At 44.7% G+C, this 26,707-nt stretch overlaps 1 protein-coding gene across 5 annotated transcripts in view; it reads right to left on the reverse strand.

Annotated features, from left to right (window-relative positions):
* The window catches only part of TENM1 (teneurin transmembrane protein 1), a 1,354,271-nt gene that overhangs the window by 237,396 nt on the left and 1,090,168 nt on the right, over nt 1-26,707 (reverse strand). For all 5 annotated transcript variants that reach the window (XM_075323916.1, XM_075323915.1, XM_075323914.1 and 2 more), the window contains 2 exons: nt 26,015-26,264; nt 10,089-10,109 (listed from right to left, as the gene is read on the reverse strand). In XM_075323916.1, the coding sequence (XP_075180031.1) occupies nt 10,089-10,109; nt 26,015-26,264 (271 nt within the window). The remainder of the gene's footprint in view (nt 1-10,088; nt 10,110-26,014; nt 26,265-26,707) is intronic.

The following is a 26,707-nucleotide window of genomic DNA, read 5'->3' on the forward strand; positions in this document are numbered from 1 at the left end:
CACCGGTGTGCCCTCTCTTCAGGAGTGCTCAGGAATTGGAAGAAGAAGTGGCTCGGATGAGTCAGATGCTGCAGAAGCTGCAGTTGGGCACCATCCATGAATGGGAGGCATCCATGATGGGAGTGGTGGGAGACATGCGGGCCCATGAAGAACGGGAGCCGCCAATCCCGGAGGAGGAAGAGCCTGTAGGGATCCCGGTCACCCACGCCAATGGTGAAACCCTCCAGGCCCCACCAAGCCATCAACAACCTCCGGTCGCAGATGCACCTGACCCGGCCGCTGACGCCCAGGCAGCTGAAGACCCAGCTACCAACTTCCCGGCAGCTGAAAACCTGGTTACCGATTCCCCGGCAGCTGAAAAACCGGCTACCGACTCCCAGGCAGCTGAAGAACCAGATACCGACTCCCCGGCAGCTGAAGACCCAGATACCGATTCCCTGGCAATTGAAGACCCGGCTACCGACTCCCCGGCAGCTGATGACCCGGCTACTGACCCCCAGGCAGCTGAAGACCGGGCTGACTGCATACAGATGGTAGAAGACCCAGCTGCCTGTAACCTGGCCGCCTCTGACCCAGGGCCAGGGATTGAGACTCTGATGGGTGAGCTGGATTGCGCCCTCCCGGGTATAACCTGGGGGGAGTGCCCTACTGACCAGGAGTTCCCCTTCGCCATGTCCAGCGGTGAGAGGGAACCCCCAGTGGACTGTTTGCCAAGCCACCATTGCCCAGCTGGCTGCCAAAGACCGGCAGCGCCAAGAACGGATGGCGGATCCAGAGGCCTGCATCCTGGCAGCTAAACAGCAGCTCTGGAAGTCCAGCCCATTGGCCCGGGGACCGCTACGGGTGGGAATAGTCACCCGATTCTACTTAGTGCGGAGGTGGGGCTTCATCTCGGAGAGGGACTGTCCAAGGAAGTCTTTGTGTCCCACCAAGATGTAGAATCCTGCCTCCGTAAGGGTCACCTTGGACGGAATCTATATGTTGGCGACAAAGTGACCTACACCCGACACCTGCTGGTATGCCCTGGACATGAGACTGTGTCGCCTGGAGGCGGCAGCTGGAACATCAACACCTGCTCCAGAGGTACATCCCAATCCAGTCCCCGCTTCCCGCCAAACACACTGTACACCCAGCAAAAAGGACAGGTGTATTAAGACTCTGGGAGAGAGCTCTCTGAGACCGGTTGGTCACGAATTCCCCCACCCTCAGTAATGGAACTTTTTCTTTTCGGTTGATTTTTGCATTCATGTTGGTTGATTTTTGTGTTTGATGGACAACCGGGCCATGAGACTGACGGTGGTCAGAACTGTAATGTATATAGTTGCACCAGTTGTGCACCCTACCAGAATCAGGGTGGCTCATAATCTTACAGTATTAAGGAAAATGTTTATTGACCAGGAGCGGTGAACCGTCGGTTGGCACAAAAGGGACTCCGCTGTTTTTGAATCCTTTCATCGTGACATAGTAAGCACGTTTTACCTGTTTGATATGTGTACAAGTTTTATAATGGTGATAAGAATGTTTTATATGCCTGATACTTGCACTAGTTTCATAATGATGATGATTCTCTGAACAAGTTTGTAAATGTTGAAAAATTTTATGCTGCTAATGACCAGTACTTGAAAAAAAAAATGCTTTGATTGCCATGTTGAAACATTGAACCATACATAGTTTATATGTTTTGCAATGTTAATATGATGTGCCTCCCATAAAGAGAAGATTGTTAACCTGTTATTGCATGCAAAAATTGTGGTGTACTAACTTTGTTTGTTTGTAGCCCGGGAGTGCAGCCATTTGCTGTGGGGGAATGTGGCGCCTCTGAGACTCCAGTTGCCACAGGGTACTGCACCTGACTTTAGGTTCAGTGCTTAAAACAGATCCAGGGTAGATCGGTACCGGTTCCACTTACACAACTCATACACACAACCAGGTTGCCCTCTCCACTGGGGACCGGGCTAGGATCGGGTTTTAAGGCAGTCACCAAACATGGGGGACAGCCACCAACTAGTAACAGGGACCCGGGGGAGGAGCAGCCACCAGGGGGAGCTAGGAGCCAACACAACAGTAAGAGTTCTCCAGCAGGAGAGGAACAGATGGTTTTGACCAGTGGCTCTGGTGGGACGCAGGAGCTCATATGGTCGCCGAGGTGAGAGCTTGATTGCTCCCTCAGGACCAGCGCAGCTCAGGGTGCAGAACCCTAGGGGAGTTCATACTTCAAGTTGGTTTTCCAGAATCTGCCGAACAGGGGGATTGTATGTCCCTCTGGCCAATACAGTGCTCGGAGCACAGTGCCACATAGGATCCGGGGCCTAGATTGGAGTCGAGCTCCACTGCGAAACTGCGGCACCTGCAAACAGGACGGGAGTTTTCACTCAACATGGACTGTGGTCCCCAAGTAGCTTTAAGCAACGGGGATCCATCTTACATGGCACAAAGAGGAAGGTCTCATCGACCACCGCACCGGACTGACCTCTAAAGGATGCGGGTTCGACGGGGTCTAACACAGCGGTTGACTGGTACTTCCTAGGTAAGCGACATAACTGGGAGTTAAACAGCTGGAACCCGCAGAGACTGTGTCCACCTGTCCTTGCCGGCGCCGCTGCCCCGCGCTTTGGCGCCCGCCATTATTACTCCCCTCATCATCCTCCCTGGGGTCAGCTCCACCTGTGGGGAGCAGAAACACCTCAGCTGCTACTACCATTCACCCGAAGTACAGCGACAGTAGCGGTGGATAATTCCCTGGCCATGTACTGCAGGTGGCGTCACAAAATTAACCTCCACCAACATCCATCACCACCCTCTCTTTTATTGTACACCTCGGGGCCATGAAACCAGGCAAAAGGGCCACCCCGTGACATCGCCATACCCGACATCACCAGGCCTGGTGACGAGTAATTTAACCCTTGCCCCATGGGTGCTACACTTGCAAGTGCTGCTCTGAGGTTAGATAGATCAGCCCCGCTTAGGGTAGAGATTTCCAAGCTGTAGACCTTTTATAAAAAGGACCATTGTATTCTCTATTTATATCTTAGAAAGTAGTGTCAGGTTCTCTTTGAAGTAGTCATAAGCAGATTCATATATAACCAGGTCTGAAACTTTCAAAATGAATTACAATTGATTACACGCTCTAATAGCTGAATAAACTATTCTATCCTAGCCAAGACAAAACGTTTTAGTAATGTCAAACCAACGAGCTTATAGCGACATTGCAACTGAAGACTGACTTTAAAATTGGGAAAAAAAGATTTCTATGTTCAACTCCAGAACATTGATTGATGTTGTCATGGTGATGACGTGCCAGCAATTAGGGGGCCTGCTCTTCTAGAAAACATTTTAATCTTAGCTAGCAGTAGGAAAGATGTCAGGTGCTTAGTAGTTGTTCGGTACGTTGAGTTTTCGCTTCACTATTGAGTTTACATTTTCTAATTTTAACAATATGAATCAGCAGTCTGCCATTACATATGATAATGAAAATGTGTGAACATGGAACATACAGGAAAATCCCCACTAGCCAAAAGGTCACAAGAAAAAGCATGCCATGTATTGTTACTTCTAGCTTTTCAATCAATTGGTTTACTCCACTAAAGGCTGCTTTACACCCGTCGATTTCATGTGCGATCGCATGTGCGATCGCACCCGCCCCCATCCTTTGTGCGGCACGGGCAATTTGTTGCCCGTGTCGCACAAAGTGAGTAACCCCTGTCACATGTACTTACCTCCCGAATGACCTCGCTGTTGGCAGCGAACATCCACTTCCTGAAGTGGGAAGGATGTTCGGCATCACAGTGAAGTCACACAGCGGCCGGCCAATAGAAGCAGAGGGGCGGAGATGAGTGGGACGTAAACATTCCGCCCACCTCCTTCCTTCTGCATTGCCGGCGGGATGCAGGTAAGCTGCAGTTCATCGTTCCCGGGGTGTCACATGGAGCGATGTGTGCTGCCTCGGGAACAATGAACAACTGGACATTCGATTTCTTCAAAATGAGCGACATGTCAACGAGCAACGATAAGGTGAGTATTTTTACTCGTTCACAGTCGCTCATTTGTGTTACACACTACGATATGTCAAACGAAGCCGGATGTGCGTCTGTATTGCAAATATAAAAATGGCTTTTTGAGCACATACATTATGTTATATTATAACATATTGTTTAATCAGACAGACAAAGTGTACATGGTTACAAAATCTTGTGTATGCTTAAGGGTTTCTGTGTGTTTGTCTTGAACATTAACGATGTGACCCCAGCGACATATCGTTAGATATATCGTAGCGTGTAAAGCGGCCTTAAAATGTAACCATCTTGAAAACATGGTAAAATGCACTTTACCGGTGTTTTCCAGCTTAAGAAAACTTCTTTCTCCCACTATGCATTACCCACCTTCCCCAAGTCATCTGCTGAGTCTCTGCCCCTGCTCCTAGTGTCTATGATTGTCTGCAGCGCTGACACCACGTAGACTGCATTGCAGTCAATCGGTATGCTCAGTGGCTCAGTGCGCCTTGTGCCGTTAACTCAGAGCTGCTGAGCTCAATTATTGACTGCACTGTTAACGCAACGTGAGAGACTCAGTGCTGGACCAAGGGAGAGTGAGTAAAGTGTAGTTTGTTTTCTTAAGGCAGACTGGAAAATGGGTGTTTCCAAGACTGACTGATTTAAATCCCCATTAAATCAATTATTTTTTACCAAAGACGACAATTAGATCACTAGCAGTGGCACTATTACTAGGTTAGGTGAGAAATACTGATGCCAAAACACAACATCTTACAGTATCTGTTGTCAGTGGATACAAGATGAAAGTAGTCTCTGCTGAAATTTGTGTAACTGAAGTAGATTCATTAAAGGAGTTGTCCAGTATATTGCTATCCTGTTGTATACTAGCATATTAATATCCTACCCTAGTAGAGTGAATGGGAACTGAGTAGCTTAGAATGAATCCTTTTTAAATCATTGAAATTCTCTACACATTTTTCTCTAATCCATGAACTTTACGGTTGGCCACCATTTTGCTGGATATTTTTAGGGCTGGGAAGGAGGTTAAAAAATAAAAGGAATATTTTTTTTTTGACCTCTTTCCTCACCTGTCCCAATGCCGCATCTCCCCACCTGGTCCACTATTGGATCCCTCTCTTCACTCTTCTTTCTTCCAGGACTGAAGATGGCCCTGCGTGAAGCCTAGCCAGGAGTGATTGCAAGCATGCTCGGCACTGTTTGGTACTAGATTGCGCATCCTGGTGCTCGAAATGCTTGGTACTCAATTGGATATCCTGGCACTCCAGTGCCATGCTCCCTGCCCTGTATGTTTCGCAGCTGATTTTCAGAAACTAAACATGCTTGGACTGCCTGTCAATCACAGTAACACCGTAGCCATGTTAGCTACTGGCAGTACTGTGATTGGCTGGCCACATAGCATTATTGAGTCTATATAGCATCAGTGATCCCATGCTCGGTGCACTGTACCTGGAAGTATTGTAGGGAGAGTTTCTGCTGGAGAAGGGACAGTGTATTATAGCGTCATATCATCTGCTGTTGCAACATTAAAGCAAAGTTTATTTTCAGGGATAATTCAAATATATTCTATAATATAACATTACAGCTGTTAGCTGCAACTAGTGTAGTGTTAGTTGCTAGAGGAGGGATAGCATATTAGAGGCATTTAGGCAGGGTTCATTGCATTAAAGTCCTTGATGCTGCCAAGTACAACCAACAATCCTTTTCAGGGCTAATTCAAATATAATCTATTATATAATATTAGCTGCAATTAGTGTAGGGGTAGCTGCTGGAGTAGAGATAATGTATAAGAGGCATAATTTCATTACAGTCCTTAGTGCTGCCATGTACAACCAAAACTCCTTTTCAGGGCCAATTTAAATAGATTATATTCTCTAATAATAACGTTCTTGGCTGCATATATAATTTAAAATGCCCAGGGCGTGTGGTAGGGGATTGGGAAGTGAATGTCCCGCTAATGATGGTGCATGCAAAAGCAGTGGCTGTGGACTAGGGCAAAATGAACCAACTGGACCTGCTGGGGAGCACACCAGACACATGTAACATCTAGAACTTGTTTCTGAATTTGATTTAAATAGTACGGGAATTCAATTAGAGATCCTCCCCTATGTCTCTTGTTGCCTGTATTGCAGTGCCTCCTTGTAATTTGTAACTTGTAATTTTAGCTAGGCCTCTCATTGGGTGCATCAGCTTTCCCAGTTTGGGAGTCAGAATCTTTTTAAAATTTTACCAGAACTGAATCAGAGTCCTTCCTTTACCTGTCTTGCTGGCTGTGTGGCAATGTCTCCTTGTAATTCTAGCTAGGTCTGGCACAGACTTCATATGCTTTCCTAGTTTTGGTGTCAAAGTATTTTTAAAATTGTACCAGAATTGATTCAGAGTCCCTCCTCTATGTCTCTTGCTGGCTCTATTGCAATTCGTCCTTCTAATTTTAGCTAGGCCTCTCACTGGGTGGATAGGCTTTTCTAGTTTAGGAGTCAGAATCTTTTTTAAATTGTACCAGAATTGAATCAGAGCCCCTCCTCTACTCCTCTTGCTGGCTGTATTTCAATCTCTCCTTGTAATTTTTGGATAGGCCTTGCACTTAGTACATAGGCTTTACCAGTCTAGGAGTCCACCTCCTTAAAAATGTAAAAAAAAAAGTTGTCTAAAGGGTGCTTTACACGCTGCGACATCGCTAACGATATATCGTCGGGGTCACGTCATTAGTGACGCACATCCAGCGTCGTTAGCGACATCGCAGGGTGTGACACCAAGGAGCGACGATCAACGAGCGCAAAAATGTGAAAAATCATTGCTCGTTGACATGTCGCTACTTTTCCAAATATCGTTGCTGCTGCAGGTACGATGTTGTTCGTCGTTCCTGCGGCAGCACAGATCGCTATGTGTGACACCGCAGGAACGACGAACATCTCCTTACCTGCGTACACCGGCAATGAGGAAGGAAGGAGGTGGGCAGCATGTTCCAACCACTCATCTCTGCCCCTCCTCAGCTATTGGACGGCTGCCGTGTGACGTCGCTGTGACACCGCACGAACTGCCCCCTTAGAAAGGAGGCGGATCGCCAGCCAGAGCAACGTCGCAGGGAAGGTAAGTCCGTGTGACGGGTGTTAGCGATGTTGTGCGCCACGGGTATCGATTTGCCCGTTATGCACAACCGATGGAGGCGGGTGCGCTCGCTAGCGTTATCCGATATCGCAGCGTGTAAAGTACCCTTAAGGCCCTCCTCTACATGTCTTCCAGGGGATATTGCAGTCCCTCCTTTTAATTTTGGCAGCTCTTGCACTAAGTGCATAGGCTTTATGTGTGTAGGAGTTCAACTACCTAACAATTTTAACAGAATGTGTATGAGGCCCTCCTCTATGTCTCATACAGGTTGTATCGAAGTCCCTCTTTTAATTTTTGGCTGTTCTTGCATTGACCACATAGGCTTTGTGAGTTTCAGAGTCCCGCCACCATAAATTAAACAGGATGTGTCTGATCATGTCACGCATACCGCATGCTCAGATAAGGTAATAAAATGTAAAATTACGTTTATCAGTGAATGTTTTTTTCACCAATGAAAGCAATGACAAAGTACAAAAATTCAGCAAAAGTGCTACCTGTGAACATAGCATAAGGAGTGGAGTATTTTTTTTTTAATTTGCCTTATATATAAGAAAGAATGTTTCCTAACATTTTTTCCTGTAAACTCCATTTTATCCAGGGTTCTGCATGTGTTATTCTCAGTCCTTAAAATTGGTGTAATACTCTGACAACATTGTTCCCAGCAGTGACATGCAAGTCAGAGATGCATCAAGGCATCTTCCTCATGCTGTTCCCATTCCATTTGAGAGCTGTTTCCATCTATTTCAGCTATTTTCATGCCCCTCCCCAGACATCCTGGGAGGGTGTGCTGGAAAAATTCTCAAAATTTCTATTGACTTTGATTATATTTATTTATATTTCGTTACTCGAGACAAGCACTCAAGCAGTCTAATTTGCTTCATTCCAGTACCAAGCAGACGAGCATTTTAGTGCTCACTCATCACTACTAGTCAGTGCTTGAGGCGCAGAATAATAAATATTGGAGCCAATGGTATAAGCACAAAAAAGACAAAAAAACATACATCAGCTCACCAAATTAACCATCTGAGACATCTCAAAGATATCTCAAAGAGGTCTTTGAGACATCTCAAAGAGGTCTTTGAGACATCTCAAAGAGGTCTTTGAGACATCTCAAAGAGGTCTTTGAGACATCTCAAAGAGGTCTTTGAGACATCTCAAAGAGGTCTTTGAGACATCTCAAAGAGGTCTTTGAGACATCTCAAAGTGGTGTGGTGCATGGAGAAACAGGCCGGCTCCTGGTCACAGTGATCCAAATAGAAAAAAACAGCAACCATCATGATTAAGAGCGATATCGCTCGAAACCCATAGACCGTGGCTGACCTGTGTCTATGTTTTTAACTTTTCTATGGAATCAACAAGATGAAGATTTTATGAAGATATCTGCATATGTTGGTTTTTTCTATTTGGATCATTGGAACCAATGGTAGTCAGCATCAGAAATAACGGGGATTTGTGGCAATGAAAATGTTGAGGGGCGAGCATAGTTTTGTTTTTTTTTAATCTTGCTTGCTGGCAATTGGGGATGTCTGGTTTGCATCAAATAAAATCTATGCAAATTGTATTACCCGGAGGAATTTTAGCGAACACTACTACCAAGTGTAATGAGTTGTGGTGTGAACTTTCAGGGGCTGCTAGTTGTTGAACCTTGTGTGGTCTGTGGAAAATCGCAAAGACATATCTGATATTGATCCAAGGGTTGGATCAAAATCGTCAATTCAAGTCTATAGGAGGCTTTACACGCAACGACATTGCTAACGAGATGTTGTTGGAGTCACGGAATTCGTGACGCACATCCAGCTTCATTAGCGACGTCGTTGCGTGTGAAACGCACGAACAACCGTTAACGATCAAAATTACTCACCTAATTGTTCATCGTTGACACATCGTTCTAATCCCAAATGTCGTTGCTGTTGCAGGACACAGGTTGTTTGTCGTTCCTGCGGCAGCATACATCGCTATGTGTGACACTGTAGGAACGAGGAACATCACCGTACCGGCGGCCGCCCGCAATGAGGAAGGAAGGAGGTGGGTGGGATGTTCGCCCGCTCATCTCCGCCCCTTCGCTTCTATTGGGTGGCCACTTAGTGACGCCGCTGTGATGCTGAACGAACCGCCCCCTTAGAAAGGAGGCGGTTCGCCGACCACAGTGACGTTGCTGCGTGTAAAGCAGCCTTAATGGTCCGTGAAATATATGAGACTGCACTTGGATGACATCCATGCGCAGTCTGATTTTCCTAGACTGTCAGAAAGGAGAATTTTTTTCTTCACCACATTCGAGAAAAACTTGACACTCTTATCAAACTCTCATCAGAGTATGATCCAAAAGATCGGTCCATTTTTCTCAAACATGGAAAAATCAGATGTCTGAAGAAGCCTTCAGTCCTGAACAAGACCTTTAAAGAAATAATTGATGTTCCTGGTGGTATTAATTTCTAATAAGTAAAGGATACATAAAGTGGTCTCTGTTCACATAATGGATATGTTTGGATATGATGCTCCCAATATATTCTTCTTATGTGCCTACAGAGTTATATGTGCTAAATGTATGCTATGCTGAAAGTTTGTCTGTTAGGCATTTGTTTCACCTTACATTTATGTGTACTGACTCGGAAACATGTTTATATACATGTAATAACATTTATATATCGAGTACATGCCATGAATATGATGTGAACCGGCCAAGACCGTTGTATCCTACAGAGAAGCCTAAGCTAATTCCTAATGCAGTGTTGTTGGAGGAGACATTGGATAAATGATTCATTGATGGATGGAAACAAACATGATGACTTAATCTCATACATGAAGCCAGACAATGAAGCGGAATTAGATACAATCCCTTTAGTGCCTTGAATACTGCTCTTGTTCACATTTATTCCACTGTTGACCAGTTCAGTAATATATTGCATCCGTTGAATTTTTTTTCTTTTATTGTAAATCAATAGTTACAAATGACTTCACCGGTGATTCACTTACCTGTGTCTCGTGTCCCTGTTCCTGATATAATAAATCAAGTCCACGGTAATACCGGAAGAAAAAGAAAACAATATTAGTTTACTGTATAGAAAAGACACAACAAGTGAAGCAAATAAATCACATTTAAAAAAGAGGGACATGTTTACTACAAAAGTGATGTCATGGACGTAAAAAAAATGTAACCGTATTTATGAAAAAAATATGAAAAAAAATTGCATAATTTCTAATCTTGTTCTTTATCATCGACAACAGGTTTTAAAAATTAAAGGGGATGTCTTCTTTCAGCAAATGGATGTAAACATTGATAGAAGTTGAGCAGTACAGTTCTTGTTAATTTGCAGTAGTCTTAAGCTGGGTTTACACACTGAAACTTTTTAGCGATCCCACCAGCGATCCCAACCTGGCCGGGATCGCTACAAAGTCTCTGGTGAGCTGTCAAACAGGCTGACCTGGCCAACGACGCAACAGCGATCCGGACCTGCAGAGCGACCTAGCTGGTTGTTGGGGACGTTGTAAAGCAGCTTTTTGAAAGGGAAGTCGCTGTAAAGTCCCCTTTACACACTGAGACTTTCTAGTGATCATGCTGCACAGCGGGAAACAAAGGACCTAAGAATGGTCTTGAAAGATTTGTAGCGATCACAACTTCACAGCAGGGGCCAGGTCGCTGATGTGTTTCACACACTGCAATGTCTCTGGGGAGGTCGCTATTACGTCACAAAACCGGTGACGTTACAGCGATGTCGTTTGAGATGTTGCAGTGTGTAAAGCCACCATTAGTGACTGATGCAATTTAATGAGATCTGTACTGCTCAGCTTCTATCAACGTTTAAGAATGTGCTAAGAATTGCTATCAGCTCCTCCTATTCAATGCACGCTTCATCCCATAAAGCACCAGTACAGCGTTTTTTTCCACCGCGGGAGTCCCTGCCCTTGGTCCTATACTCACCCACTAGTGTTTTTCACCTTTTAATGGCACTACTCTGGTCCCACCGCACAATCATGGGACCACAACTTCTAACTGGCCAGAAATCAGAAGTTACATAACAAGCTCTCAATACAAGTCTATGAAAGCCAGAACAAGGCCAAACAAGGCTGTCATAGAATTGTCATGACCTCTGGCACGCTCCATAAAACTGACTAAGACCAATGGAAGCCCCGCCGATAAAAGGTGAAAACACTGGAGAGTGAGTTAAAGACTAGAGACAGTCACCTTAGATTAAAAGCACCACACCAGCAGGGAAAGCCCCCTCCCCCCAAAAAACACTGGTGTGGTCCTTAAAAGAGGTTTTCCTTTTTATATAAACTTCTGCCTGCAGGCTCAGTTAGTTGTAAAGCAAACTGGACTTTACATCTCTGTTTTTCTGCTAGGTCTTTTGTGTTTGGTTGCAGTAGTAATGTCATATTGACAGCACTGCAGCTGATCACTGAGCTCAATAGCTCTTCCACTGTAGATAGGATAAGCTGCTGAGATCAGTGATTGGTTGCAGCACTGTTGACTTGATATCACCGCTGCCACCAAACAACAGACCAAATGACAACGGGGCAGTGGCAGAGACATAGCGATGAATTCTAAGAGGGTAAGTAAAGATCACTTTGGCCCGATTCATCAAGATTTTTATTCCATTTTCATCCAGCTCCAACACTAGTCAAAGCTGGGGCAGGATGAGGTCATGAGGGGACATGATGATACCTTTGTCAAATTCATGATGAGCGGTGGTATTTTTCATGCCACAAATCTTACTCCAGTCACTATTTGGAGTAAGATTTGCTGTCAGGTGCACACCAGTTTGCGCCTTGTCTGATTCATTAATAGGCCTGTGCCTATTAATGAACCTCGCAGTCCAATGTGGTCATGATGAGCCTAAGGCCACATTCCCACGATGAGTTTTTGGTGAGAATTTCTGTACCTATTACGTAAATTAAGCTACTTGCTTTTTTACATGCATTTTTGTGTGCGTTTTTTACATCCGTTTATGACACTGAAATTTTATTTTTTCGTGGTATGCCATGTTTTAAACAAAATAAAACTGCTTTGTTTTTTATACTTTCTAGTATTTGGCTTTGATAAAACTTTATTGACATACTTTTATGTTGATTACTTTTAGGCCATTTGCACACGAGTATTTTTGAGCTTTTTACTTCCAGTATTTAAGCCAAAACTAGGAGTGGGTAAAAAATACTGAAGTGGTGACGTGTTTCTATTATACTTTTCCTCTGATTGTTTCCCTCCTAGTTTTAGGGTGTGTACCCACGATCAGTTATAGCAGCGTTTTGGACGCAGCTTGCTATCGCTGCGTCCAAAATGCTGTGTTGTACAGTACAAGCACAGTGGATGGGATTTATAGAAATCTCATGCCCACTGTGCTTCTTTTTTCCGTAGCAAACACTGACCTGCAGCGGGGGTTCCCAAGCAGCATCATGTCAATTTATATTTGTGGAGACGAAAGTGTTCTCTGCAGGGAGAACAGAGCGAAAGTCCGCAGCAGCTCGAACCCTAATTGTGAGCATGGACTACTGTGTTCTGTGGAGGAGAATCGCGTCTTCCTAAGAGAAGACACACTGTATCCAGAGTGTGTGGATCATGTACACAAAGCCTAAGCTAATACTGATGGAAAATACTCACCAAATACTCAATGTGTGCATGTGGCCTTAATGCAGAAATCACTTAAAATGCGTTTTCATGTTTTTTTTTACCTGCATTTTTTTGCCTCTAATGTAAGCCTATGGGAAATATCTGCATGTAAAGCTCAGCATACCGGCAAGAGAAAATGACATGTTGCAGATTTGAAACACGCACCGCAGGTCAGTTAACGGTGAGTAAAAAAGAAGCACAAGGGAGATGAAATCCCATTTTCTTTGCTGGAACTATAAGATGCTGCATTTTTGGTGCAGTAAAAATATGCAGCATCAATAGTGTGGCGCCCCTGAGGCTTCCGTCGCCACAGAGACATTGCACCTCAGCCAGAGGTGTGATGTCCCATCCTGGGTAAGTAAAGGCGTAAACGCCGGTTCACAGGCAAATTCACACTACACCCATTGTTAGGCATATTTTGGGACTGGGGATAGTGGCAGCTACCCCCCATGCTGCATGCTGGGGGGGCCATAAGACCCATCCCTTCTTCCATAGGAGGGGCCTAGCAACTGGGAAGGTGGGAGGAGCCAGCAGAAGGTAGAGCAGAGACAGGAAAGTCAAGTGTACTCAGATAGTCTGAGAGAGGAGAAAAGTGAGAAGTTGGAGGGAGAGAGGTTGAAACCTTAGAACAGCAAGAGAATGTGAAGCTTCCTGGTGGAGACCCTGGGGCCCAGCTAGGCCCAGGTGACACCACAGCAGTGAACTACAGAAAGGATTCCAGGGCCACTGCAAGGCTTTCAAGCTTGTGGCCTGTTCCACTAAGTCATCAGGTGGAGGGATCAGGCTACATACAGGGGACGGTAACTAGAAACTGGAGGAAGAGAAGTCATTTTCCAAAAGTGAACACCGGGGCCCAGGGTGGTTGCAAGCGCCCCGGGCCACATCCCACTGTAGAACCCCTGGGAAGAGGGCAGAGTTCCATCCAGGCAAGCCTTCTTGTCCAGAACCTATAGTGGAGGCCAAGACAGGTTTATCCAGAAAAGTCAAGGCTTTGAAGACAGCCGAGGGAAGAGACACAATAGAAGGGTGCACCGGCATTTACTCCCAGATCTACCCGGGATCGGCGGAGGTCCCTGACAGGGGATTCCAGCACACCAGTGGGCGACCAGTTCGCGACATCATGAACCGGGGCCCAGGGTGGTTGCAAGCGCCCCGGGCCACATCCCACTGTAGAACCCCTGGGAAGAGGGCAGAGTTCCATCCAGTCAAGCCTTCTTGTCCAGAACCTATAGTGGAGGCCAAGACAGGTTTATCCAGAAAAGTCAAGGCTTTGAAGACAGCCGAGGGAAGAGACACAATAGAAGGGTGCACCGGCATTTACTCCCAGATCTACCCGGGATCGGCGGAGGTCCCTGACAGGGGATTCCAGCACACCAGTGGGCGACCAGTTCGCGACATCATGAACCAGTAAGTAAAACCTTGAAACTGCACCCCCTGGTGTTGCCTCCATTATTTCGCCTGCACCGCATCTTTCACAACACCACCATAGACTTTAATAAGCACCAACGGTTGCCCCGGGGTACCGCTCCACCGGTGGGGAGCAGGACCATCCAAGCTGCCATTCCACCAATCCCAGAGGCCCTCTACAGCAGCGGCTTAATAGCCGCAAACCACAGGTGGCGTCACGAATACAAACTTTAATAATCACTCCCAACTCAGCTGCCATATTAGTTGACCCCGCCAGTGTCACGGAGTCGGGCCCCGCCACCACTGACTACCCCCCCGGACTAGTCCGGCCCGGCACCGGGTGTCCCAAAGCCCTAGGGTGGGCGAGTCAATAGCTCATCATAAACGCATTGTGGGCACGCAGTCTTAGGGGTACTTTACACGCTGCGACATCACTACCGATATATCGTCAGGGTCATATCGTTAGTGACGCACATCCGGAGCCGGTAGAGACATTGCAGCATGTAACACTAATGAGCGACGATCAACGATCGCAAAATCGTTCCAAAACGGTGATCATTGGCACGTCGTTCATTTCCTTAATATCGCTGCAGCCACCGGTACGATGTTTTTCATCGTTCCTGCCGCAGCACACATCACTATGTGTGACACTGTGAGAGCGACGAACATCTCCTTGCCTGCGTCCACCGGCAATGTGGAAGGAAAGAGGTGGGTGGGATGTAACATCATCTCCGCCCCTCCGCTTCTATTAGCCTGCCGCTTAGTGATGCAGCAGTAACGTCGCTATGACGCCGAATGCACTTCCCCCTTGAGGGAGGGATTGTTCGGCGGTCACAGTGACATCGCTGACAAGGTATGTGCGTGTGACGCCGCCGTAGTGATAATGTTCGCTATGGCAGTGATTACCAAATATCGCACAGGCGACGGGGGCGGGTGCTATAGCGCTTGACATTGCTAGCAAACGCTAGCGATGTCGCAGTGTGTAAAGCGGCCTTTAGTTTTAGTTACCTGAGTATGTCGACAGTAATTTACATAAAGAGGAAAACGTCTTTAATTAATGAAGCATTCTTTGAATGCAGCTTTTATGCATTAACTGGAACTGCGCTGCTCCCCTTCTATCAATGTTTACTTTCAGTTGCTGCCGTTATTCGCTGATAACTTAGCCTAAAGATAGGTCCCACTTTAAAGGTCCAGTCACACATAACGAGATCGTTAACGAGATCGTTACTACGTCACAGTTTCCGGATCGTTGTTAAATCGTTGGTGAGATCGTTGGTGAGATGTCACACAGTCATTTTCCCAACGACTTTAGTAACGATGCAGTGACCTGTATAACGATCTCGTTGGTCGTTGGGACCCTGTCACACAGCAGCTATGTAACGATTCCATTCCGACCTCGAATAGGGGCGTAGTGTTTGACGCTGTAAGCCACGTAGGCGTGCATATGCGTCGCCTTTTCCACACCCCTCTGCTCCGATTGGTGGCCAATACTGTGTTCTGATTAGGCAGCCGGCCTAGAAGGCAATTTTGTATCGCTTCATCCTTTGTCGCTTTTTGAGCCTTGCTTTGAGGATAGAACCTGCGACTCCACCTGGATTCATTCGTACTTTGTTCCCAGTTGCTTGCTTGCTTTTCGGATCTAAGCTGCATCTGCACCCAGATTCATCCCTCCTTCGTTCCCGAGTGTTTGCTTACTGTTCTCAGTGCCAAGCAATCGGTGCAGAGGGGGCGCGGAAAAGGTGACACAACTACACGCCTACGTGTCACACTTTAAGTTCTCATCTAGGTCGTTAACGAGATCGTTGGTAGGTGTCAAACATACAGATCCATCCTGCCCAGCTGGACTCCAACGAGCGAAAAATGGCCCAGGACATTCAGCAATGACCAACAATCTCACAGCAGGGGGCGGATTGTTGGTACGTGTCAAACATATCGAGATTGCTGGTGAAGTCGTTGTTTCGTCACAGAAACTGTGACATAGCAACGATGTCGTTAGCGATCTCGTTATGTGTGAAGTGGCCTTAAGGATCGGTCATCGATATTTTGTACCTCTACAACCTTTTTAAAAAATGTAACCAAACTGTAATTTTTGAAGCTGGCCTTATTGTAATTGCTAAGAACGTCAGGGTATGGATATGTGTAAATTTCCACAATTTGTTACATTCATCTGCATGTGGTTTGTAGAAAACAATGCATGTTCTGTAATCACAAACAATCCTATTCGATTAGAACAAATATTCGGTCACAGAAATTTTTCAAGTGTGAATATACACTAAAAGATGTCTTCACATTTTAGAATTCACAGAAAAATAAAATTGGCTTACTGGAAAAGTGAAATATTCATGAAATCAGCACATATGATTAGAATTCTCCCAGTGGGCAAATACAAAACTAAGCTGAAATTAATGGGATAGAAATGTGAGAATAGCTTTCCACATTATAACACTCTGTGTGGGGGCATTTCTGAACTCGTTAATATTTTCTGCATTTGTGATACTTAAAGTAGAAGGCCACATTATTAATACTTAAGAATGTAAAATATTGTTATAAGAAGGTATCAGTGTCACCAAAAGCAACCAATCAGATTCCATCATATTGCCCCCAAATATTTAAAACGAATAGAATTTTCCAACTTCACACAGGATTTTTAGTTTAACTGCTAGCTGTTTGTGTCTGGTTAAAAAACCTTGTTTTCAACTCATATGAAAACAACATATCTGGACTGTTATGCACAAGAATTTTACATCATTCTAGTGGTGTCCAAAAGATTTAAAGTAATATTTGCTTTTGTATTCCTTTGTTTTTCTTTTACAAATATGTCTAGAATGGTAGGTCCTAAAGAGCTGAAATCTGGTCTAAAACCTCCTGAACTGCCAGATTTATTTATGTAGTATATTTGGGGCAAATTGGTCCAGTTGTTTTCCCGTAAAGTAATGTTTTCTTTTTCCTTTTTTTGTGAATATGTTTAGAATGGCAGATCCTAGAGACCTGAAACCTAGTTACTTTTATATTCCACTTTTTGTGAATGTCAAGAATGGTAGGTCATAGGGAGCTGTGTAAAACCTTCCTGTGCACCTGATTTACTTATGCGCCAAATTTGGGGCAGAGTGGTTCAGTCGTTTGCTTCCAAATAAAGATGAGCGGACCCAAACTCTAAAGTTCGGTGTTTATACCGAACACAGACTTTACAAAAAAGTGTTCAAATTTGGAGTTTGGTTGCTTTATGCATGCAAACAACTCGTGCGAGCATTGCTGTGTTTGGTTACACTCAGTGCTCGGCCCATTGCGAGCTGCTTGCAGCGCTTCAATGGCTCGCATTGGGGGTAAAATCAGTGTTATTGGAAGAAGTGTGTAAAAGAAAAAAATTCCACTTCCTCCCCCAGAATTGCTCTGCGTATTGCTGGCTGTATGTGAGCAGAGAGCTGAACTGCCTAATAAGTGACTTCCAATGAGAGTCGGGTCAAGTGCAGGTCCAGAACATAACTTTATCTAAAGTCTGGCTGAACCCGCGAAACCTGAACTTCAATAGGTCCACTCATCTCTATTTGTAAATAGAGATGAGCGAACACGAGGTTCAGTGATCGGTGTTTGTACCAAACACAGACTTTACAAAAAAAACCAACAGAGTTTGGGTGCTGTATGAATGCAAACCACTCGTACGAGCATTGCTGTAATAGGGTATGCTTAGTACTCAGCCCAATGTGAGCCGCTTCAGTGTTGTACGGCTCACACTGCGGGTATCAACAGCATGATTGGATGGTGTGTGCACAAAAAAATGGAAAAACCCTGCCCACCCTATCCCGGACGTGATCTGTTTATGGCTATCTGAATGTGGGAGGAGTCCCTAACTGCCCAATCAGTGACTTTCATTGGGGTTTAGGGTCAAGTCCGGGTCCCAAACTGAACTTTATCTAAAATCCAGCTGAACCCACCAAACTGAACTTTCACAGGTCCCTCCTCTCTACTTGTAAATTAATTTTTGCTTTTGTAATCTATTTTGTGAATATCTGGAGAACACTAAGACCTAGAGAGCTGATGTCTAGTGTAAAAGCTTCTGAAGCACCTAATTTACTTAAAGCCCCACAGCAGTGTTTTATTTTCAGTGCTGGAGTAGAATCAAAGAATCATAGAATGGTATAGTTGGAAGGATCCTCAAGGGCCTTTGGGTCCAACCCCCTGCAAGTACAGGCTTGCCTAAATCATCCCAGCTATATGTTTATCCAGTTTCTGCTTGAAGATTTCCATTGATGGAGAGCTCACCACCTCCCGTGGTCACCTGTTCCACTCCCTAACTGCCCTCACTGTCAAAAGTGGAATGGTGCTTTTGATCTATGGTCCTTGCCTCCAGTCTTATAATTCACCGTCTAAAGCCTTTTATTGGCGTCACTTCCGGTCCCATGGTGTCATCTTGAGACCACATCTACTGACTGGCCAGAAGTCAGAAGTTACATCACAAGCTCTCAATGTAACTCTGAGAGCCAAAACAAGGCCAAAATGAGGCCCTCATACAGTTTTATTGAGTTTTGACTTCCGGCACGCTAGATGAAACACTGGAGTGTCCGGCTGGTAACAATCGAGAGAAGACTGACTGGAGCAGTGCTAATAGAAGATGAAGATGATGGAGGGCAAGTACAAGACAGGGGGCAGGGGACAGATTTGAAGCATCATTTCAGTGATGAAATAAAATAAAAAGATCTGGAGTGGTGTTTTAACTAAAGGCTGCTTTACATGGTACGACCGATTGTGCAATTTCACAATCGATCGTACCCGCCCCCGTCCTTTTTGCGTCACGGGCAAATCGCTGCCCGTGTCGCACAAAGTCAGTAACCCCCGTCACACATACTTACCTCTCGTGCGACCTCGCTGTGGGCGGCGAACGTCCACTTCCTGAAGTGGGAGGGATGTTCGGCGTCACAGCGACGTCACACGGCCGCCGGCCAATAGAAGCGGAGGGGCGGAGATGAGCAGGATGTAAACATCCTGCCCACCTCCTTCCTTCCACATAGAGCCGGCGGCGGCCGCGGGAGGCAGGTGAGCTGCTCATCGTTCCCGTGGTGTCACACGGAGCGGCGTGTGCTACCACGGAAACGATGATCAACTAAATTAAACGATATTATGGAACCTAGCGAGCAGTACACGACTCACGATTTGTGAGCGATACTACGTCGCTAGGAGGTGTCACACAGGCCGGCATCGCCAGCGATGCCGGATGTGCGTCACAAAAACCGTGACCCCGACGATCTATTGCACGATAGATTGTCTGGTGTAAAGCAGCCTTTACAAATTGAAGCAGATTAGTTGTGTTATTTAGTCTTAAGCTGGTGTCACACATAACGACGACGACAACGACGTCGCTGCTACGTCACCATTTTCTGTGACGTTGCAGCGACGTCCCGTCGCTGTCGCTGTGTGTGACATCCAGCAACGACCTGGCCCCTGCTGTGAGGTCGCCGGTCGTTGCTGAATGTCCAGCTTCATTTTTTGGTCGTCACTCTCCCGCTGTGACACACACATCGCTGTGTGTGACAGCGAGAGAGCGACGAAATGAAGCGATCAGGAGCCGGCACTGGCAGCTGCGGTAAGCTGTAACCAGCGTAAACATCGGGTAACCAAGGGAAGACCTTTCCCTGGTTACCCGATGTTTACGCTGGTTACCAGCCTCCGCTCTTGCTGCCAGTGCCGGCTCCTGCACTGTGACATGTGGCTGCAGTACGCATCGGGTAATTAACCCGATGTATACTGTAGCAAGGAGAGCAAGGAGCCAGCGCTAAGCAGTGCGCGCGGCTCCCTGCTCTCTGCACTGTGACATGTAGCTGCAGCACACATCGGGTTAATTAACCCGATGTGTGCTGCAGGAGAGCAAGGAGCCAGCGCTAAGCGCGGCTCCCTGCTCTCTGAACTGTGACATGTAGCTGCAGCACACATCGGGTTAATTAACCCGATGTGTGCTGCAGGAGAGCAAGGAGCCAGCGCTAAGCGCGGCTCCCTGCTCTCTGAACATGTAGCACAGCGACCTTATGATCGCTGCTTCTGCTGTGTTTGACAGCTAAGCAGCGATCATAACAGCGACTTACAAGGTCGCTGTTACGTCACCGAAAATGGTGACGTAACAGCGACGTCGTTGTCGCTGTCGTTTAGTGTGACACCAGCTTTAAATTAGTATTTGCTTTTTTTGCGGCCTATTTGTTTGTCAAATGGATTCTACAGTAGAACAGAGAGCCTCCATAGCTGACGCCTGTTTTAAAATATTCAGAAATGCCTGATTTACCCATATGTCAAGTCTGTTGCAGATTTGTCCAGTCATTTGTTCGTGCATAAAGAGCCAACAATAGACAACAGAAGACAATAGAAGACATTTTAATGATTGCAATGAACAATGATGATTGATTGAATGGTAGCTCAAGCATTAAAATGATCAAGGTTGATGTTGGATAATAATGAGGAGTTCTCCTTCCCTTCCCTGACTAAACAAATTCCTTTTTTTTGTTTTGCAATCTCATTTTGAGAGACTGGTGCTCACTAATAAGATCCAATTCCGTTGAGTTTTCATTGGTGTTTCATTAGCACCACTAATACAAAGGCAATATGTTGACAGAGCACTGATTACTTTTTAGTCTTCTGTGTACAGTGCTAGAAATGCTAATTTTACTTATTTTGACACTTAGCCCCAGGATATACTTTCTAGATTTAACACCTTGTTTAGAAGGTGCACTGCAAAACATTTTAAATTAGTGTTACAAGAACCATACCAGTGTCTCGTCATTAACAAATAATTGCATTGCTTAGTACAAGTTCAGATTCATTTACTTATTTATACAAAAACAATATCAAGGCTGCATGAAATGTAATCTCATGTTGCTGTTTGTTCTGCTTGAGAAAGTACAGTGTATTCACGTGAGTATTTATCAAAGTTCCTTATCACCAGAGGCGAATATCTGATTGAGTCGGGTAGTATTGAGCATGTAAAATTAGGTACTGTAAAAATGCTAATATCCTAAATGAACTATTCATGCATTAATGGAAAATTGGAAATAGTGAATTTCATGCAACGATTATTTTGAATCCTCTGGTTGAAATATTATTTACAAAATTACTCTACTGTTTCTACTTTATACAGCTCAATATTGCAGTATTCATAGTGTTTGAAGCAGTTATTAACAACTTATTTCTATATTGCAGACACTCTTAAAGGGAACCAGCCAGAATTTTCATCTATAAAGTAAAGCCAGTGCTATACTGACACTAGAATGCTGAATCCAGGTATACCTTTTGTTTTGAGATTGAATGTTTTATTTCAGAAATATGTGCAAGTAAAGTTCCAGCAATGCACTGCTTTTTGATTGACAGGTGCAACAGGAAGGGAATGTGGCTCAGGTCTTGCTATCTATTCCCGCCCCTATCTGTCTGCCTGCACGGAAATTAACATCTATGACGGTGATAGGTGGAGAAAGGCCAGGCAGTATAATGGGGCAGGAATAGATAGCAAGACCTGAGCCACATATTCCCTTCCTGTTGCACCTGTCAATCAAATAGCAGTGGATTGCTGGAACTTTACTTGCACATATTTCTGAATAAAACATCCAATCTCAGAACCATAGGTATACTTACATTCAGCATCCTAGAGCCAGTATAGCACTGGCTTTACTTTATATATGAAAATCCTGCTGGTTGGTTCCCCTGATCTAAGAATGAAAGCTGAAGTATTTGAAGGTTTCTTGTAAAATTGCTAAGGTATATTGCTGGATATACCACTGAGGAGCACAGGCTACCCAGTACAGTGGGCACAAGTCTAGTGTCATCAGTAGTGGCCATGCCCTGTGCCTGGCGCACCTGGGGATGAATGTGGGGGTGGGTAACAATTACTGTCCCATCATAGCTGAATGGTGAGTAATACACCCCATGATGGTGATGTAGAGCGGAAACAGGAGAAGTAGTAGTGGTGTAAAACAGTAAGAACTTTAGTTTAGCGCAGCAGATGTAGAATAGCAGATGCTGGTACAAGACGCTTAATGGTTATACATCTGATTAACAGAGATGGACAAGTGGGTATGCAACGAATATGCAGGATATCTAATTAGTATATAATGAGTATGTAGGTCACTCTTTGGCTATGTGCCCACGGGGACATTGTCCTGCGGATATATCCGCAAGACATTCCGCAGGTGCTCCTAGAAATCCGCAACAGAACTTTCTCTGTTTCAATGCTGCGGATATACAGCGGAATGTCTTGCGGATATGGTGCGGACATTTTGCATCGAGGATACAGTACCATGGCTTCGGCACTGCATCCTCAATGCAGAACAACTGCTGCAGTGATCGGGGTGCTCATACTTACCTCCATCATGCAGCACCTCGCTTTCTGGCGGCCGGGTCACTGTCAGGCAGCGTCTGGTTCACTGTGCTGGAGGTGGGCGGGCCTGAACTAGCCCCGGCTGTCACATGACCAGAGCTCGTGCAGGCCCCGCCCACCTCTTCCTTCCTGTACCTGGCTGAATCCACCGCGCTGCTGCCGCTACACCGGATGGAGAAAGTGACTCGGGTCTCTATCAAGGCAGGTAAGTATATGGGACCCTGCGGAGAAATCCGCAACAATAATTGACATGCTGCAGATGATTCCACACGGAAATCCGCACAATTTCCGCGTGGGCACAGCATTTCTCAAATGCCATAGAAATGGCTGGGGAGTAGCTGTGCTGCAGATTTTCGGGAAATCCGTGGCTTTTCCACGAGAAATCCGCGGCAAAATCCGCACATTTTCCGCAGCGTGGGCACATAGCCTTTTACTTCTTTTCAGGTGTCTCTGCTTTTTAAGCATCACTTGTGCTGTGTCTCAGTATCAGTATGTTGTCTAGATTTTATGACTTACAACAACACTCCAGTATTTTTTATTTGTTTTGCCACAGCAGGGATGCATTAAATTGTAATTCCCCTGCCCATAGTCTTATACACTACGTCCGACATCTTCATATATTTTCAACACCGCTCCTGTTGGTGTTCTTATTTTGTCACCTGTCAGCTGCTCCAGTGTCTTATGGAGAGCACAACTTAACACAAGTCTATGAGAGCCTAATTCTGGCCTTGTTCTGGTTCTCATAGACTTGCATTGAGATCTCGTGATGTAATTTCTGACTTCCGGACAGTCAGGATGTATAAGCACAAGATGACGCAGGGGGACCAGAGTGACGCCAAAAAAAAGGTGAATACGCTGGAGGGTAAGTATATGACAGGGGGCAGGGGACTTAGATTTAAAGCACCACTTCAGCGTTGAAAAAGTCCCTGGAGTGGTGATTTAATAAAGTGATTTATCTTTTCTATTTCACTTTGCAGCTTTCTGATCCTATAGTTTTATACTCATGTTATGTGTCGGTAGAGTGCTGTGTCTCTACATACCACTTTAGGTAGGCTCAGAAGGTATAAGGGAGTAACTATATGAGGTATGAGAATTCAGCAGTCTGGAAGGTTCTGAAGCAGAGTTATGTGAAATGCATAAAAGTTTCATCCTTATATATTATTATTACTTTGAATTACTTATATAGCGCCATCATATTCTACATATTGCTTGGTTTATGGGAGGAAACTCACACAAACACAGGAGAACATACAAACTCCTTGCTGGTATTTGAATCCAGGATCCCAGAGCTGTAAAGCAAAAGTGCTAACCACTGAACCACCATGCTGCCTAAACTAGGCTACACAGTGGATGAAATAAGTATTAAATTCATGAGCAATTTTTTTAAGTAAATTTATTTCTAAAGGTGCTGTTGTCATGAATTTCTCACTAGATATCGGTATCAACCCATCAAATCTATCAGTAATTAGAAAGCAATCCTGGCACTTAGTGAAAAATAATATTAGCTGGTTCAACAGATGGCCTATAAAAAGTGTCTCATTACCAAGGTGCCACACAAAGAAACAATGTTCTTTCCAATTCCAGATTATGGCCCCAAAAGTGCTCACTGAAACTTTTAGAAGTCATTAATTCTTCTGTAACTAATGCCATCAGTTTGGTTTGCAACATTAAGTTTGCGAAGGTCTTGACTCTTGAGACAGCCACTGGTTTTACCCATCATGAGATGTTTCTTGTGTGGCACCTTGGTAATGAGGCACCTTTTATAGGCCATCAGTTGAACCAGCTGATATTATTTTTCATTAAGTGGCAGGATTGTTTTCTAATTACTGATAGATTTCAGCTGCTGTCATTGCTTTTTGCACTTCTCTTTCTTTAAGTATTCAACACTTTTTCCCTTTGTCATGTTTCGTTATTACATATCTTAATTTATGGACATATATGGTTTTATTTCTTTGCCTTTGTGGATTGGATGGGTCGGTAACGACATCTGATGAGAAACTCATGACAATAGCACATTTCAAAATATATTTACTTAGAAATTGTTGATTCAATGCTTATATAACCCACTGACATATAATGCTTCAATTTCTACATACCGTATGTTTCGGATTATAAGACACACTTTTTGTTCCAAAAAATTGGGAGCAAAATGAGGGATCCATCTTATAATCCGAATATAGCTTATGTGGGTAGTGGAGAGGGGTCACATGAGGCAGGGGAGATGCTGCAGGTCGTGGGCACTGTGCTTTTGGCTTACTGCGGGCGATGCGCTGTGCTGTAGGCTTTGTGCTGCAGGCTGTGCTGCGGGCTGTGCTTTGTGCTGTGAGGCAGGGTCTGCCATCTGAAAATGTCGGCCGTGTGGGCTTCAACTAATTGCGCCCGGAGTCGGCACGTGTGCAGATGGCGCTCTCGGATCAAGATCGCATCTGCGCCTGTGCCACCTCTGATATCTGATATCCCTGCAGCGGACTTAAGGAAAATGGCGCCCAGAAGTGGCACATGTGCAGATGAGATCTCAGCTTTTATTGAGCCGAGAGTTCCATATGTGCATGTGCTGACTCTGGGTGCCATTTCTTTGAAGCTTGCGCCACCAACAGTTTCTGGATGCTCCTCCTGCCTTACAGTGCCCACAGCATTGCCCTACTCCACCACCGCCCCGGTCTCCTGTGACCCCATTCCACCACCGCTGCATCCCCCCTTTGGTAAGACACCACCGGATTATAAGATGGACCCCAAATTATTTCCCCCTTTTTTTCCTCTAAATTTGAAGTGCTTTATAATACGATGTGTCTTATAAAATGAAAAGTACGGTATATATAACCTGGAATACATAATCCTCCCATCTCTACATATAACTTTAGATGTATAATGCTCCCATCTCTACATATAACCTGGGATATATACAGTATTTCTCCCATCTCTACATATAACATGGGTTGTATATATATTTCTCTCATCTCTAAATATAAGATTAGATATTAGACATATTTACAAATATTGAAAAATGTCGGAATCAGTATAATATGATACAAATGCATTATGCAGGCAATAAGCTTTGCTGAAGCCAGAGTTGCTAGAGTTGCTCCACTCGTTAATGCTTATATTAGAAAACATATTAGCTTATAAGAGCAGAATTTTCACATTGATGTTTCAAAACAGGAATGGATGCTCACAAATAATGTCTATTATCAGAAAATACCATTTCACCCATAGCAATGTGAGTAAAACAATTGTCTGCCATTATCAGCTGCTAGAAGCGTAATGCTTCGAGTTAGTGACAATTACCGCTGTAACAAATTCTGATATTTTAGATATTTTCCTGCCGGCAGTTTCTGACCCTAATTTTCCTTCTCCTAAGCGTTGTGATAGCGATTCCGGAGTTCTCTAGCTATCATAAACACTGTATACAGCAGCAGGGTGTAATATAAAGAGTGGGGTAACATCTGATCATCTACTGCTACATAGTCATTTCCAACCCACACATTAGTAGATGCCATGCATTTAATACAGATAACAGGGTACAATCTGCACTCTTACCGCAGCTCTAAAATGCTTATGACATTTCCAGATGGGTGTATCTGCCTTACAAAATTGAAATCTCCAATATAGATGCTCCCATCAGGTCCGGTTGCCATAGCAACAGGAGCAAAGAGCTTGTTGTTATGTACTGGTCCATTGCAAGTGGAGCACGAGAGGGTTCTCTGCAGACCATTACCCATCAGTGTTGAAATCACAGGAGGCTGCTGTGATATGAATATATTTTCTCCATCTCCTTTGTGCAATATCCCTAATAAGAAAAGAAGAATTCATCCATTAATGTATAATTTCACACTGAGGTTACATTCTTAAATGGGAAACATTAGGCTTTTAATTTTTTTATTTTTTTTGTAGCAAACTAGACTTGGACTATAGACATTATCAACTATTTACAGAATCCTAGTATTAACCCACCGAACACCAGTTCATGATATATAACCTCCATTCTAATGTACCTATATCAAGCACGCATTGATACACTATCGATGGAAATGTCAAAACGAAAAACAAGACATGCAACCTAAAGTCTTGGAGTATTTGGTTCCTAAGGAATCCTAAGGCTGCATGCCCACAATCAGTATTTGCAAAGTTTTGGACGCAACATGCTTCAGCTGCATCCAAAACGCTGCATTGTTCAGTACAAGCATAGGGGATGGGATTTCAGAAATCCCAAGCCCACTGTGCTTCTTTTTT

This window comes from Anomaloglossus baeobatrachus, chromosome 9 (assembly GCF_048569485.1).
Source record: "Anomaloglossus baeobatrachus isolate aAnoBae1 chromosome 9, aAnoBae1.hap1, whole genome shotgun sequence".
Lineage (NCBI taxonomy): Eukaryota > Metazoa > Chordata > Amphibia > Anura > Aromobatidae > Anomaloglossus > Anomaloglossus baeobatrachus.